This window comes from Ovis aries, chromosome 26, assembly GCF_016772045.2.
Source record: "Ovis aries strain OAR_USU_Benz2616 breed Rambouillet chromosome 26, ARS-UI_Ramb_v3.0, whole genome shotgun sequence".
Taxonomy (NCBI): domain Eukaryota; kingdom Metazoa; phylum Chordata; class Mammalia; order Artiodactyla; family Bovidae; genus Ovis; species Ovis aries.
In genome coordinates this window covers 14,294,830-14,310,320 of record NC_056079.1, presented here as the reverse complement: position 1 = coordinate 14,310,320, position 15,491 = coordinate 14,294,830, and the positions used below count along the sequence as shown (strand labels likewise).

The 15,491-nt window shown below is 37.5% G+C and overlaps 2 protein-coding genes across 11 annotated transcripts in view; one reads left to right on the top strand and one right to left on the bottom strand.

Moving 5' to 3' along the window:
• CENPU (centromere protein U) overlaps window positions 1-5,187 on the top strand; it is a 59,009-nt gene extending 53,822 nt beyond the window's left edge. For 3 of the 4 annotated variants that reach the window (XM_042241351.2, XM_060406948.1, XM_027962723.3), the window contains 2 exons: window positions 429-585; window positions 2,012-5,187. In XM_042241351.2, the coding sequence (XP_042097285.1) occupies window positions 429-585; window positions 2,012-2,125 (271 nt within the window). In that variant the 3' untranslated portion in view covers window positions 2,126-5,187. Of the gene's footprint in view, window positions 1-428 lie in introns of all 4 variants that reach the window. The other variant, XM_060406947.1, reaches the window with a different exon arrangement.
• The window catches only part of PRIMPOL (primase and DNA directed polymerase), a 50,934-nt gene continuing 38,038 nt past the window's right edge, over window positions 2,596-15,491 (bottom strand). For 6 of the 7 annotated variants that reach the window (XM_060406946.1, XM_060406944.1, XM_042241348.2 and 3 more), the window contains 7 exons: window positions 13,843-14,005; window positions 12,046-12,131; window positions 10,285-10,371; window positions 10,099-10,207; window positions 5,704-5,786; window positions 5,578-5,624; window positions 2,596-3,008 (listed from right to left, as the gene is read on the bottom strand). In XM_060406946.1, the coding sequence (XP_060262929.1) occupies window positions 2,763-3,008; window positions 5,578-5,624; window positions 5,704-5,786; window positions 10,099-10,207; window positions 10,285-10,371; window positions 12,046-12,131; window positions 13,843-14,005 (821 nt within the window). In that variant the 3' untranslated portion in view covers window positions 2,596-2,762. Of the gene's footprint in view, window positions 3,009-4,133; window positions 4,157-5,577; window positions 5,625-5,703; window positions 5,787-10,098; window positions 10,208-10,284; window positions 10,372-12,045; window positions 12,132-13,842; window positions 14,006-15,491 lie in introns of all 7 variants that reach the window. The other variant, XM_060406945.1, reaches the window with a different exon arrangement.

Genomic DNA, 15,491 nt, shown 5'->3' with positions numbered 1-15,491 from the left:
AAAATTTCAGTAAGACAGAGGGGCAGAGGAAAGGCTTTTTGTCCATGCTTTTACTGCTAAACTACAATGTTGGTCTACATCCGTCTGGGGCGCTGAAATCTTGATACCCAAGTATATGCTTTAATTCAGTAGTTCCTAAGACTCTAAAAATGACTTAATGAACTTTAAGGTACATAAGGCATATTTTTCTGTGGACTTCACTGCTAAGTACTTTTTAGGCATCATATTTCAGAGTTTTTGCTATATTTAAATTGATTTCAGAATCATTCACATTGATAATTTCAAAGCTAATGATATCTTAAACCACCTAGTTCCCCTCCCCTGTTTGTTTGCTTCACTCAGAATCCTTACACACTCCACCTCATACACCTTAGGCTGAAGTTCCACTTTGTCATTTCTTTTTGGGAAAAAATACCTTTCTGTTTTAGGGTAGAACCAGAGCTGAAACAACTACAAATAAAGTATGAGGAACTTCAGGAGAGAAAAGCTTCCCTTAGGAAGGCAGCATATTTCCTGTCTAATCTCAAACAGCTTCATCAAGATTACTCAAAAGTTCAAGAGGAAGAACCACATGTAAAGGAAACAGTAAGTTCAGTTTTTAATTTTCACTCTGCTTCAGAAGACACAGGGCAGCCTGTTAGAGAGCCAGAGCTTGGAGGGGAGAGCAATGGAGATGCCAGGTTTACCCAAAAAGCATCCCTATAAACTGGTGAAAATTTGTTCACACCACTTCTTTAGATAATTAAGGCCAGAGAAGTAAAGGAAAATCCAGAAACACTGATTTTACTAAGGTATTTAAGCTTCAGAGAACTGAATTTCTTGAAGGGAAGTGTATCTTCTGGACAAAACTCAACTGTCGTCAACCTAACACTAAGACCACTAAAACCTATACAAGTTTTAAAGACCGACCTCTTGTTCTTTGTTCAGCCTGTATTTTTACTATCTTTTGTATCTGAAAAAGTAGCCATTATCCCATATAAATGGTAGGTATGATTTTAGAAGTTGAAAAATGTTTTAAGAGGGCATGCAGGAGGGAAAAGGGTGGTTGGCATAGATTCTTTTCTGTGATCTTATAAGACACTGAATATAGGTGGCCCTGTCCTTGTTGTTTATCTGTTTCATATATAGTAGTGTGTCTGTGTTATGCTTTCAGAGTGTAGATACTAGGGTATATGCCTTACCTCTTTTCTTAAACTAAGAATCCAGTACCTAATGTTAGTTCTCCCTCCCCTGAGAGCAGGTGCCCCCCGGTACAATAGGTTGAACACATTAGGCTCTCAAATATTTGTTAAACTGAATTTCCTATTGGTAGGTGATATAGACAAAATTATTTGGGTTGTAGTCACTCTGATAGCTTTGTGCTTAATTTCATTTCTAAGAAAAGCACCTTGAAAACAAGGAACAAAACATTGTAAGGATGATACAGCTGTCAGGATTTCAGTCACTCGCCCTTAGATACAAATTGTACCATGATATTTGGCGTTAATTTCAAACTCATGAGTTGAGTTTTGTTTCCTGTTTTTATGCTGGGTTTGTATTTAATTTTGTCTTTAATCATTAAGGACATTTGGATTGGCAACTGAGAACCACATCGTTCATTTTCTCAAAACATAATTTTTCTAGATGAGTTTTATGGGCCTGGTGTTCTCATTACGTCAGTTCTTACAGTGAACCTGCTGACCCCACAGAGCTCTAGCTAACTTGCCCAGACCACGTCTTGACCTGTCCAGGGAGATTTCGGTTTAAATAATTCAGATGCCATTGTTCTTTGAGCCAGCTGGTCTTCTGGATGAGTAGCTCAAGCTTTGCAGAACAGTTCCCTTGCAGCCTGTTTATCGGTTGTTCTGAGGTGATGGATTAAAACCAATTTCATAAAAGTGAGTGAACAGTGTTTCATGGAAAACACTGTTATCACTGGGATTTAGTCATAACATTGAACTACATAAAATGGATAGGATTTTTAAAGGGTTATGTAAGTTTTTTTATTCATCTAAATATTTTTCTTCAACAGTATGATTCATCCAGCCTTCCAGCTTTGCTGTTCAAAGCAAGACCCCTTGTAAGAGCCGAAAATCATCTGCAAAATATCAACTATCAATTAGAGAATCTCCTTGACCAGAAATGAGAGCAGTCTACTAAGGTGTGCACATTTAGGATTAGTCTCATGATACAGTTTTAGAAGGTAACAGGCGGTATACATTTTAGCACAAAGAAGAATGGGAAGAAAACCTGAACTTTATTACTATTAATTTGAATTGAATATTTTTTATTGTTATAACATTCTCAGGTCTAAAAGCAGGAAACTGTCTTACTGTTCAGACTGTATGTATGACTTTGAGCTTGTCACCAGAATTTAATATTGCTTTGTCATTAAAATTAAATGGCTAGGTATAGTAATTTTAGAGGCCATAATTAACTTTCGTAGTTAACACCAAGTACTAAGTTTTAAAATGTTTTACAACGTTGACACATTATCAGCCCTTAAACATACAGATGCTTTACCCTAAAAATAAATATCCAAAATTAAGCTGATGTGAACATAGTTAATCATATAAGGAGAATTCTACTGAATTTTAATAAGCACACTGGAGCTAATTTTCAATAAAACTGGTTTATTTCAGTACATTTCAGTACATAAGATTTGGAAGTAAAGTGATAAATAAAACAACTGATATAACAGGCTTATTTAATAAGTTACTATAATGGTACTGAATTTGCCTTCATGTAGATTACAGCCTAGTTATGTCAGTGTCCATAATTAGCTACTCTTGCAATACTTCTATTAGTAGTTCATCAGGAATTTCATCCATCCCATTATAAGCGAGAAGACTGTTCTCTGCAGCTTCTGCTAATTCAGCATCTTCTGTGGCCTCCAAAATGTAGGTATCATCAATGCCATTATCCCAGTCGGCATCGGAAAACGCCCCTTTTGACGACACAGAAGATGATGGTTCATGAGGACTCTTGGTTTCAGTGTTTGCTGTCGAATCTGTTGTAAACTCCTCTTCCTGTAGTTCCAAAGAGGAGGGAGAGCAGAGTAGGGAGAAAATACCGATTATTCAAACAGAATGTGTAATAATTACACCATACAGTTGATCTATACTGAAATAAGGTATTCAGTTCAACAGATACTAGACGGTACTGTCTCCAGTGCAGCTGTCATGGGCTCATCGTTGCTGCCTTTGTGGGACACTGACAACACTCCACACTGGAAATGCCTGCTGCTCCTGCGGCCCGTTCTTTCCAGTGTACGCAGAGGGGCCCCACAAAGGCAGACTGGCGCTCTTTAAAGTGGACAGTCCGTAGCCTCGCGGAAGGCAAGCTGGTGTCTGCCAGCGCAGCAGACCGACTTCTCTAATTTCTTGATACTTTTAAAGTTACCATGGGTTGAAAAAGTTTTGAGATAACTGTCAAAGCATGACTGGATTTTGAGTATTAAACAGTATTGTATTAACATGGAATTTCCTGAATAATTTCACTACAGATGTATAAGAATGTTCTTATTCTCCAGCTCCATGCTTGAGTATTAAGAGATGAAGGGTTTTGATGTCTGCTCTTACTCTAAAGAGACCTGTTATGGACTGAACATTTGCCACCCCCTTCCCCAGATTCATTGGCTTGATCCTAACGCCCAGGATGCTGGTATTAGGTGGGGTCTGCAGGAGGCAGGTGCTGAGATCAGAGGGGATGGCACTCGCGCTCTGTGGCCCCTTCTACCAGGGACAACACAGTGGCCCAGGGAGCTGACATGAGTCCACAGCACCTTGATCTGGGACTGTCCAGCCTCCAGAACTGTGAGAAATTTGTTAAGTCACTCAGTCTGAAATGCCGAGGACAAGATTCATCAAAAATAATGTGTCACGTGTCCAGCAGCAGGAGGAAGCAAGTGTGGCCCAGTGTTTAAGAACGAATCTAGACAAAAGGCGCACAGGAGGTTCCTTGTTCTTCAGCATTTCTGCAGGTTAAAACTCTTTCATTGCAATAGAAAAACAGGCAAATATCAGTAACACTGGAGTTTAGCTTAAAATACTAAAAGCGTTAACTGTTAAAAACTGATAGGTTTATTGTACTGTTTAAAAGCTAAAATAAGTTAAATCCAAGCAGTGGTAATACTGTACACCAAAGGTACTTACAATTTGGTGTTTTCAAGGTATTACTGGATTAGCAGGAAAAAAAAAAACGTTTAGAAATCTCTAAAACCACAGCCATTTATCAAAATAACACTTCAAATAAACAAGGATGAAATATTCTCAGAGACAAAGTTTGGTTCTTTGAAAACAGAGACTGGCAATCAGGTATTTTATATCCATCCAGCTCCTACAGATCAAGGAGGTTTCTACCATTTCAGTATAAATTTTTTCGGGAGAGACGTTTTTAGCGTTGAATATGTACCAGACAGTTACCTAGATTATAAACTTAAGCACTCATGCAGCTATAGCAGGTAACTTTGATTTTAACCATAACACTATAAACAAAAGGCTGATAGATGTGGGGGGAAAAGTATAGAAGAGTACTTAATACAAAGATCTTGTAAAATATTAGACCTCATATTAAACAGAGGGCAGTTACAGGCAATCCATAATAGAAACATAGAAATCTGAATATTAAACTGTAAATTAAAACACCTGAAATACCACTTTATGTCTACCAGCTTGGTACAGATTAAAAGGTAAAAATAAGAAATGGCAAGTGGAGAGTAACCTAATTTCCTATCATTTTCATGGAGAACAGTTTGGTAATACAGGCTTCCCTGGTGGCTCAGATGGTAAAGCGTCTGCCTACAATGTGGGAGACCCGGGTTCGATCCTGAGTTGGGAAGATCCTCTGAAGAAGGAAATGGCAACCTACTCCAGTACTCTTGCCTGGAAAATCCCATGGACAGAGGAGCCTGGTGGGCTACAGTCTGTGAGGCCGCGAAGAGTCAGACACGACTGAGCGGACTTCACTTTCACAGAAAATATGACACTCTAAGTAGGAAAAATCCCTCCCGGCATTGTAGACAGACGCTTTACCGTCTCAGCCACCAGGGAAGTCCATAATACAGTATATACTCACCAAAACATTTATCTGAGGGGTAAAATTATGAGTGAGAATGATTTTTCCTTTTGTGTTTTATGTATTTTGTAATGTTTTTCTACAATGAATGTGAATTACTTGGGTAAGATAAAAGTTTTTTTCAAAGGAAAATATTGGTTTGGCAATCTGGTAATATCTACCAAAGTTTAAAGTGTATATATATGTATCCTTTGACACAATTCTAGAAATCCTAGAACTATTCCAAGAAATTCTTTCTAGATATAAAGAAAATATATTTTTATATACTTTGTAAAGCAAAAAATGAGAAACTAAAACGTCTGAAACTGGTTAATAGCTAGCTACACAATTTCTTATGCAGCAGTGGGAAAAAATGAGGCTGATAGCAGATGTGTACTGAGGTGGCACAATCCCTGCAGCATGTTCCCAAGTGGGAACAAAGGACCAAACCGTGTTTAGACAATGCCTGGATACCATCAGCTCCTTGAACCACTGTACCAAGAACTAGTTAGAAACCAGAAGGAAACTACAAACTGCACTTACCTCTTTGAGAAGAAACAGAAGACACACTTCCGCAGGTAGTGGAAAGCCTGAATCAGAAAGACAGTAGGACTGTTTGATATAATATCTAATTTCTCCTTTTGGTAAATGTAAAAATTAGTAACTCACAGTCAGATTTGAAGTTTTCTGCTTTGCAGACAGGGTCATGACATTTTTGATACCAAACTTCATTTTTCAGGTCAACCAAAATCCTTTACATTTTAAACAAAAAGTAAAAATTAGTACTTTCCAGACAGGATAAAAGCAAAATTCAGTTACATGCCATTTACAAGAGAGATGCCTAAGACTTAAAGATGGAGAAAAGATAGAAAGTAAAAGGATGCAAACATATCTGGCACATGATGTTTGCCAAAAATATGAACTGTGGGGCAAAAATTACATACTGACCAAAGTTTCTCCCAAGAAGAAGAAATTCTCAACTTGTTCCCACCGATTAAGAGATCTTCAAAATATGTGAGCAAAGCTTACAGAACTTCAGGGGTAAACAAATATTTAACCATAATTTAAGATTTAAAAAATAAAACATTCTTTTGATAATTGACACCAAACAACCTCCCCAAAACTCAGGATATCAAAAATTTGAATGAGAATTTAAAACAATTTAAAAAACTGACTATGCTAGGTACAGTATGAATCATTAAATTTGTAAGTACTCACACATTCTCTGACCACAAATCAGATTATTTAGAAATAAGCAATAAAAAGAACTGAAACTCAAAACTTAAAAATTTAAAACATTTTTCTTAATAACCAAGTGACTCAAGGAAAATTCATGATGGAAATTAGAATATGCTTAGAACTGAATGAATTGAAATTACACATTGAAATATGTGAGGGGAATTCCCTGGCGGTACAGTGGTTAGGATTCCATACTTTCACTGCCAGGAGCCCAAGTTCAATCCCTGGTCGGGGAACAATGATCCCACAAGCCTCACAGTGGTGCCAAAAATAAATAATAAAATGTGAAACTGAGCTAAAGTGATCTGTAGAAATAAATTTAGAATCTTTAGCAGTAACACAAATAATTTAGAAAATGAACAACAAATCTTAAAAAGCAAAATAATAAAGAACAAAAATTTCTAAAAGTCAATGAGGACAAAATGACTAATGAAACTCAAGATTAATCAAGAAAGGTATAAAGACATAAGTGGTATTAGAATTGAGATATAACTACAAATATAAAATATATTAAAAATATATATTACAAACTTTTTCTAGTAACGCTGAAAATTTTCATAGAATAGACACAGTACTAGATAAAAATATACCAAGCCAAGCAGTTACGGAAAACCCAAACAATCCTATAACCACTAGTATTTTTTTTTACGTAGTTTAAGATCTTCCCACATTGCACAGAAAAGAAACACAAAATGGCTAACTATGTGTTTGGGACATTTACCAAGGAGAGAAAAATGGGCTGGCAACTCAGTCTAAGGGCCCATAAACATTCCAATAATAGACTTCCTAATAAACAGACATATGCTACAGGTTCCAAACTGTGCACCAAAGTGCCCAAGGGCGATGCAGGATATTTCTGTCTTTCAGGGGATAGGGTGACACCTGACATCTGTCAGGCACCTCGCAGCCGCTTGCTTGTAACTCACAGGCTCAGTATGGCGTCACCCTTCTCCATTCCTTTCAGTGATGTCCTGTCTTTGTAGAGCTGGGTGTTTGGTACTGGCGGTGGTGATAAAAAAGGTAGCATAAATGTAGAATGAGATGTGACGGTGAGGCTGGCAGTGTCCAGCCTGAGCCCAAAGTTTGAGTTTATGCATGCAGGGTTCAAAAGGACACACAGCCCATTAATAAGTGTACTTAAGAGTCAACAGGTCCAAACTTCCAAGTATAAGTCAAGTCAATGTGATGTAATATACACACAGCAACTACAGTTAATACTATATGGCATATTTGTAAATTGGTAAATCTGAAAGGTTCTCATCACAAGAAAACAAAAATGTGACTATGCATGGTGATGGATGTTAACCAGACTTACTGCTGAGATCACTTTGCAGTTGTGCAGATATCAAATGTTTTACACCTGAAGCTAGCTAGTATAATGTTAAATGTCAGTTATATCTCAACTTAAAAATGAAATAAGAATACTTTGTTTCAATTGATGAATATTTTTTTTTCAAAGTACTACTGAATTATCAGGGCAAATATTAAGTTGCTTGAAACTGATTAATAAGTATAGGTATTTCTTTTGTCCTTGGAGCAATGTGAAAAAGTTAAGATACTAAGGGCACCATGAACTAAGACAGTCTGGGAACCACTGGGCCAGTGGCAGTTTGCCCAGCTGAGCGTCCTTGTCTATAAAGAATGCTCTTAGCAGGAGGTCTCTGATTGCTGTATATGGTAAACAAGCCTAGAGTCTGTGAGTTTATAAGACAGGGTTCCCTGCACGTGTCACACATGCTATGCAACCATGAAGATAAGACAGATGGCCCTTAACCTCAGGGTTCCCTGCTGTGCAGGGGCTGCTAGTGCCTGCCTCGGCTCGCAGCTGGAGTTAGAGAAGGCGTCCAGTGGATCAAGGACGTGGGGAGCCGCGCCTGGTGTCCCAGGCCTGACTCTGCTTCCTTATGCCTTTAAAACTACGAGTAAAGCTTACCACTGGGTAAGATCTCCGATTTGGATGAGGGAGGTCTGACAATCCAATCCTCAAATTTATCAATAATCAGGGAAATTCAGATGAAAACCACAATACCATTTAAACTCACCAGATTAGCAAAACAAATTTAAAAAACATAACGATAATAAAATTTTGATAAGAATATGGGGCAGGACAAAGTCTGAAAACACTGCTGGTGGGAATATTGAGTAGCATGACCATTTGGGAAAATAATTTATCTAATAAAATTTAAAACATGCATATTCTATGACACAGCAATTCTAGTTTCAGAAATACACTTTGAGAAACTTTGCATATGTGTACCAAGTGGTAGATACAGTATTTGTAGCTTCACTGTTTACAGCAGCAAGCCAAATGTCCCCAGCAGGACAGCAGATGAACTGTCTACTTACATATACAGTAATGAAGACAAGCAACAGCTAAACCTCACGAGTATAATGTTGACCAAAAAGCAAGTCAAAGAACCAATTTACCATAAGATCAAAAAATGTAAAATGAAAAATGTTGTTGTTTGGAGATACAAGCAAATATGGAAAAAATCATAAAGTGGGAAAGATTACCACAAAATTCAGGACAACAGCTGTTATCTCTAAAGAATCTGTACCTGGGCCCACAAGGTACTTCTGAGGTTAAAAGTGGTAGATATGGCAAGTATATGCACATATATATATACACACACACACACACACGATGTATTTCACACTTAAAAGGAATACACTGGATAATAATACAACCTGTAATTCTTCAGAAAGAACATAGCAACCTGAGAATCTCAAAGTTAAATAATCATATGAAATGACTTTCTGGCAAACGTTCATGAACAGAGAAAAAGACTAGGAAAATACACCAAAATCACAACCATAGTTCTGGGACTACAGGTGGTCTATGCCTTTATGTTTTTCTGTTACAGATTTGTGCACTGAGTTTTTGAAAATTTTTTTTAAACTGAATTAATCTATGTATACATTATAGCACTGAATCATAATATCTAAGATGTTTTCCAGCTTTTTAACAAAAGTTTCATGATCGTTTTCTCAGACCTGGCCCATGTGCTGTAAAAGCTTTATATATTGAAGTCTGAGCTTTGATAGTAGATACTGGCTGGTGGTGGTTTAGTTGCTAAGTTGTGTCTTAACTCTTGCAATCCCATGGACTGTAACCCACCAGGCTCCTCTGTCCATGGGATTTCCCAGATAAGAATACTGGAGTGGGTTGCCATTTCCTCCAGATGTTAGATATTAAAACATAGAAATTCTGCTAACATCATCAGTGATAATGACTGGGTTTCTGTTTTATCCCTATTCTGACTATTTCCTTACATGATGTAAAATTCTACTTCTGTTCTTACTGCACCCTTTATTTCCTCTTATTTTGCCAGGGGCATTTAAGACAACTCTAAAAACAAGGCCTTGCATATACAGCAAGCATTCAATAAATACTGGTTCTCTTCTGGACTATTCTTTGTCTTGAACATGTTAACATAACCTTTAACTCTAATTCTTAAACCCTAACAGAGTAGTTTCCTTCTTGCCCAAATTTGCTCACATTTGATTTAGACTCCGTAGGTGTCTACGGTGGCTCATTTCTTTCTAGCCCCACTCAATTCTGCTGTAGTTTCCTCAAGATTTCACTATTTAAGGGGATATTTTACCAAATAAAGTACAAATAAAGATGATATGTGCTGAGGCAAGGTAATAATTAAGATATTCAAAATTAAATATTAAAAAGCACAAGCCAAATAAAAGTTGTATGAGTTACAACTAAATCTATTATAACAAAATCATGTTTACATTTTCACCTTAAACTATAAACACTTAAAATATAATACTGGTTAAATACATAGAACTCATTAACAAGCAATATTTACTTACATGATATTATTACTCTTGTGGGCTCTTCCAATGTTTTCACACCAGCGGTATTTACAAATGTCATATACCAACAATTCTTCTGGGAAAAAGTAGTTCCACCGCCGAATTCCTGAACCACAAATAATGTTTCTAAAGGTACTATTACTCTATCATATAACAGTTAGTAAAGAATAAAGTTATCTTTACCTCCTTTAATGCCGTTTTTATTCACCAGTGAGAGAACAAATTGATCGACTTCAGGGTAAGGTGAGCACTGAAAACCTTCAGTGGTTTCTAGGGCAACAGAAAAATTAATTATTAATCAACAGCTAAAAGATGAGTTAAGTTTCTATCTAAGTTGTTCAGTACAACTGTGTTTTAGTTTTTTTGCTTCTCTGCAGTTTGTCTTTTAATCAGTGTGTATTCTCATAAGGAAGCAGGTAAAATGCAAACCTTTCAAATCAAATTGTAGCTAGTGTTCATAAAAAGCATTTAGAATCACCTCAGTTGCTTGCTTCACTCTGATGAAAACAGCCCCTTACACCTGGGAGCTGGCCTTGTAATTAATAATGTCACTGAGACCGCGGTGTGGCCACAAGCTGGCTGGGGACTCAGAGCTCAGCCCTGGTATTCTCCCATTAATCATAAACTGCTTCACAGAACTTCAGCGTCATATAAGGTCACCCTGTGGCCACGATAATTCAGGACAAGAATGAAGACCACTCTGTAATCATGTGTGAACAAAGACAAAACATCAACATTTTCCAAACCACAAAAAGGACCAAACGCCAGCCTATTTTGTCTCAGCAGCTGCTCCTTCTTTATCAACTGTGGCTTTAGTCTTCTTTCTAGATAAGATTTTAAAACTGTCACTGACAGCGCCCAACTCAAAAAACAAGCCCACTCTTCCTTGGAGACTCCTCAAAGCATCTAACTCAAGCCTGGATCCTTAAGAAGTCCTTTCTAATGCCCTTTTTCTGAGATGCCCGTTTCCTGTGGTGCGCAGTCTCCACCGAGGTAACCAGTGATAACCTCACTCACCACAGGCGCCTTCTCCAGCGTCCTGTAGCTGCAGAGCTCTAACGTCTCACATTTTCTTTCTGCAAACTCTCAGGAAGACTATTTAAGATCTTCTTTAAAGACAGAGTGATCTACTTTTCTTAAAGACCACTTTCACTTATAAAAATAGTACACGTAATAGTATACATAATTAAATTTTGGAAAATATATTAAAGCAGAAATGAGAAATTTCAAATCAATGTCTAGAAACAACTGTTAAACAGAGGAGACAGTAAACAGATAAGAAAATGTTATCCATATTTTTAAAATAAACTTGTGATCGCACCTCATATAAAGTTAGAGCCTTATCTCAACATCTTAAATGGGCATTTTCCATACTATATAGGCTGTATAAAATGGCTACAGAGTATTTTACAGTATGTAACCAATCCAGTTTTGTTTATTTAAATTTTCAGTCTCACTCTTAGAATGATAGCCTAAAGTGTGTGTATAAAAATATTTGCTGGAGAGTTTAAATTTATCTTAAAAAAAGACGTTTTCTTCAGTAAAGGAATGAAAAACATATAGATTTCATGAAAAACTATATGGCCACTGAAAGAATGCAGAGGCTGTTCATGTGCTGGAAATGCAGGAAAGCTCTACTGGGTTAAACAGGAAACTATTAACAGTGGTGACCCATCTTTGTGGGCAGAGGAGTGAAGAGATCTTTAAGATTTTTCATTTTAATATGTGCTTATTTTAGACAAACAACCTACATTATTTTCATACTTTTCCCCCAAAACACTATAAAATGAAAATTAGTAAGCTTTAAAAAACTTTTCTTTTACACTTTCCATTTTGGAGAGAAATGCAGTTGTTCTGAAAGAACAGTACATATACATAAGATTTTGAAGAAAAATCGATTTTGCATCCTTTAATTTTCACAGCAGATTGTTTTCTTAAACTTACCTGAAGTACTGGCACGACTGAAACACGGAATTCGCTGGTTACTTTGAGGCGTGTCACATGTCAGAATTCGTAAAGCATCTGAGAATCTGAAGGAGAAAATGTGTGCGATAGAAAGTAATATTAGAATCAGAGGGATCTGACTACTGAAGGAACACAATTTCAGACAGTCTCATAATCAAATCCTCTGTTCAACAGCTAACTGTTCTCGGGTGTTTATCCCACACTTGCCTACAAAACCACCGATCCAACCCCTACAAAAAGACCAGTTTGGTGACCATTTATAGTATTTTAAACTGCAGAGTCAGTCAGAAGACCTGAGAAATGCTGAAGCCACAGAAGACTGAAATTTTTGTTAATTTTAAAAGTCTCGATAATAGGAAGAAAAAAAGAAAGGAACAAAAGCAAAGGGAAAATAGCTTAAAAATTAACTGAAAAACACGTTCACAACCATGAAGAATTCAGCCTTTCTTTCAGGAAGAACAAGACCTGGTACTTAGTCAGATACGCAATGACAGCAAATGTTACCTTGTTCAGTAGGGTAACCCTCTGCACTTCTGTAAAATACTGCAACTATGAGAGAAATGAGGTTTGAGAATCAGGAGACTGCCTATACTTCAGGCTGTTTTTAGATGCCAACTGTGTTGCTTTTCCCACACATGACAGAATGTGACCTTATTCTGCTGCCAACATGATTGTTGGGGAGCGACAATCATGTAAGTTTTAGGACCGTACTACTAGAATCTCAGAGGTGACAATGTTGACTGGCAACGTTACGTGCCATGGCACCAAGCGTGTGCCAGGCGCTGCTGTAAGCACACACACAGTCCTAACTTCCTTAATCGTCACAGCCCCATAAAGTAGATGTTAATATTATTTCCATTTTAAAGGTAAGGAAACTAAGATGGTAATGTAACTTCTAAAATTTGTTACAAAAACTCAAACAGTCCATAAATACATAGACAATGCATCTTCCCACCCTCCTGAGCTACCACTTTCAAATGGACACTTGGACACAACTTTCCCTGTGCAGTGTCTTAAGTATTTTTATTATAATTTACTTCTATGGGATTTCTCTTTAAAATTATATCTAAGAGCTGCAAAAAGGAGAAGGATCAGAACAAGTTACTTTAGCAAGGCAGTTTATTCTGATCTTTAACCACGAGTCTTAAATTAACAGAAATTGCCAGCCCAGAGTGAAGGGAAATGAAGGCCACATATTTCTATTGGAAGATGTCTTTCACACTTCTTAAAATGACCAAAACATGAGAATTTAAAAGTTCAGTAACAGACTTGACAATAAATTAGTGTGTCAGTATAATAGAAAATTCTAGAGAAATTATTGATAATTTATTGGTCAATTATTCATTTGACAAATATTTATGATATAATGTTGAGTAGACAAGACAGATGACACAATCATAAATAATGATCCCAAGAAATACGTTTCAAGTGAAGGATCTATGTAAATTATATTTGTATGTGCATATATAAAAAAATTTTATCTTAACAGTAATTACATTTCCAAATGCAATAAGTAGTTTTTATTTTTTAATAGAATAATCATTTTAGAAAACCTGGAAAATATACCAAATATAAAAGGATATAAAGAGAAAAATAAGTAGTTAAAATAACTTTTACTATTATTTTCTAGTTAGTAGGCAAAAAAGAACAGTTAACCTAGAATTTTAAGAACTTTCTTTTACTCAAAATATAGAAACTTCATACAGTTCACATTTCAGAATTCACAGTGCCATTCATTGCTTAATAAATATCCTTGAAACACACAATCCTGCGCACCTGACGTTGCTGACCAAAGACGCCAGGAAGTACTGATTCTCTTTCGAAATATCCCTCGATTGTACAGGGAAAAATCTGTTATCTTCAGCAACTTCCAAAGCCACACGCTTTCCTATTTTTGATGATTTATAGAGTCGAAAGTTTCTATTCCTTGTGTAAACTCCTATATAATTAAAAAACAGTATGAGTACATGGTTTCAGTGGTGTATTTCTATAGTCAGCAAATATTAATTCTGTTCAGCATTATTGGAAAAAACGCATGGTTCTGGTTCCAAACAGCGACATAGATCCTGAATTCACCTTCTCCTATGGACACTCTACAACAATATACAAAACAATTTCAAGTGGACTAAATCTGCTGGGTGGAAAACCCCTTCTCAGGCAGCGAGCGGGAAATCACACTGAAGCTGCTAGGAAAGGCTGAGACACACTCTGGCCATAAACCCCACTCCAGACACAGCAGCTCCCAGCCTGCAGGGAACTCAAACCGGGAACTTCTCCCCAAGGAGCAAAGTACTGCCCGTTCAGGTACCTCAACTTTTAAGACCAGCGTCTGAGAGAGGAGCCCCACAAACACCTGGATCTGAAGACCCCCTGGCTCCCACCCACGAGAGCCGCGGTTGCTCAGCCACTAAGCTGTGTCTGACTCTGTGACCCCATGACCTCCAGCACACCAGACTTCTTGCCTCAAGAACCCCAAGAACATGATGAAAAGGCAAGAAACCCATGGGGCTGTGAAAACCTACTGGGGTTCCTGAGGAGCTCACAGGGGAGGCAGTGTGAGACTCACCTGCCTCGGAGTCAAGTTCAGAAGCAGCCCCTTGAAAAGCACCCATTCTTCATGTGAGAGGTTCATTTGCTAATTTTAAAGCACTGGCCTGAGGGGCAAGGTCTCGTTGGTATCCCAAAGGACGGAGGCTGCTGGGCACCACCTTCCCTCCCGCCTTTTGCCTTGCTAAAGCTGGAGGGAGTCACCTTCCCTTCTTGGATCAGCGGTATCATCTTCACCCCTCTACCTTGCTCCAGAGTGCCAGTATCTCCCAAAGGGGAGCTTTTAGGATCAATGATCTCAAAACCGGGGCAGATGAACTTACCCAATCAAAGTAGGAAAAAAAAAACAACTATATATTGCTTAAGGGATTTATGGGACAGCATCAAGCAGACTAACATTCACATTACAGGAGTCCTAGAAAAAGAGAGGAACAGAAAACTTAGCTGAAGGAGTAATAGCTGAAAACTCCTAACCTGGGGCAGAAAACAGACATACAGATATGGGGAGTCCAGAGAGCTCTAAATGAGATCAAACCAAAGAGACCCACAGCAAGACACATTATAAATACAATGTCACAAGTTAAAGCCAAGGAGAGAATCTTAACCTAGCAATACAAAAAACTTGTTACCTGCACGGGAATCCCTGTAAGACAATCACCAGATTCTTAAGAGATGTTCCAGGCCAGAAGGGACTGGCATGATATACTGAATCCAGCTGACAGAAACAAACCACCAAGAATACTCTACTGGCAAAGTTACCATGTATAATGGAAGCATGAAGCGTTTTCCAGACGAGTAAAGGCTAAAAGAGTTCACCACCAAACCAGCCTTGTAAAAATATTAAAAGGACTTCGTTATACTGAAAAAATAAAAGACAT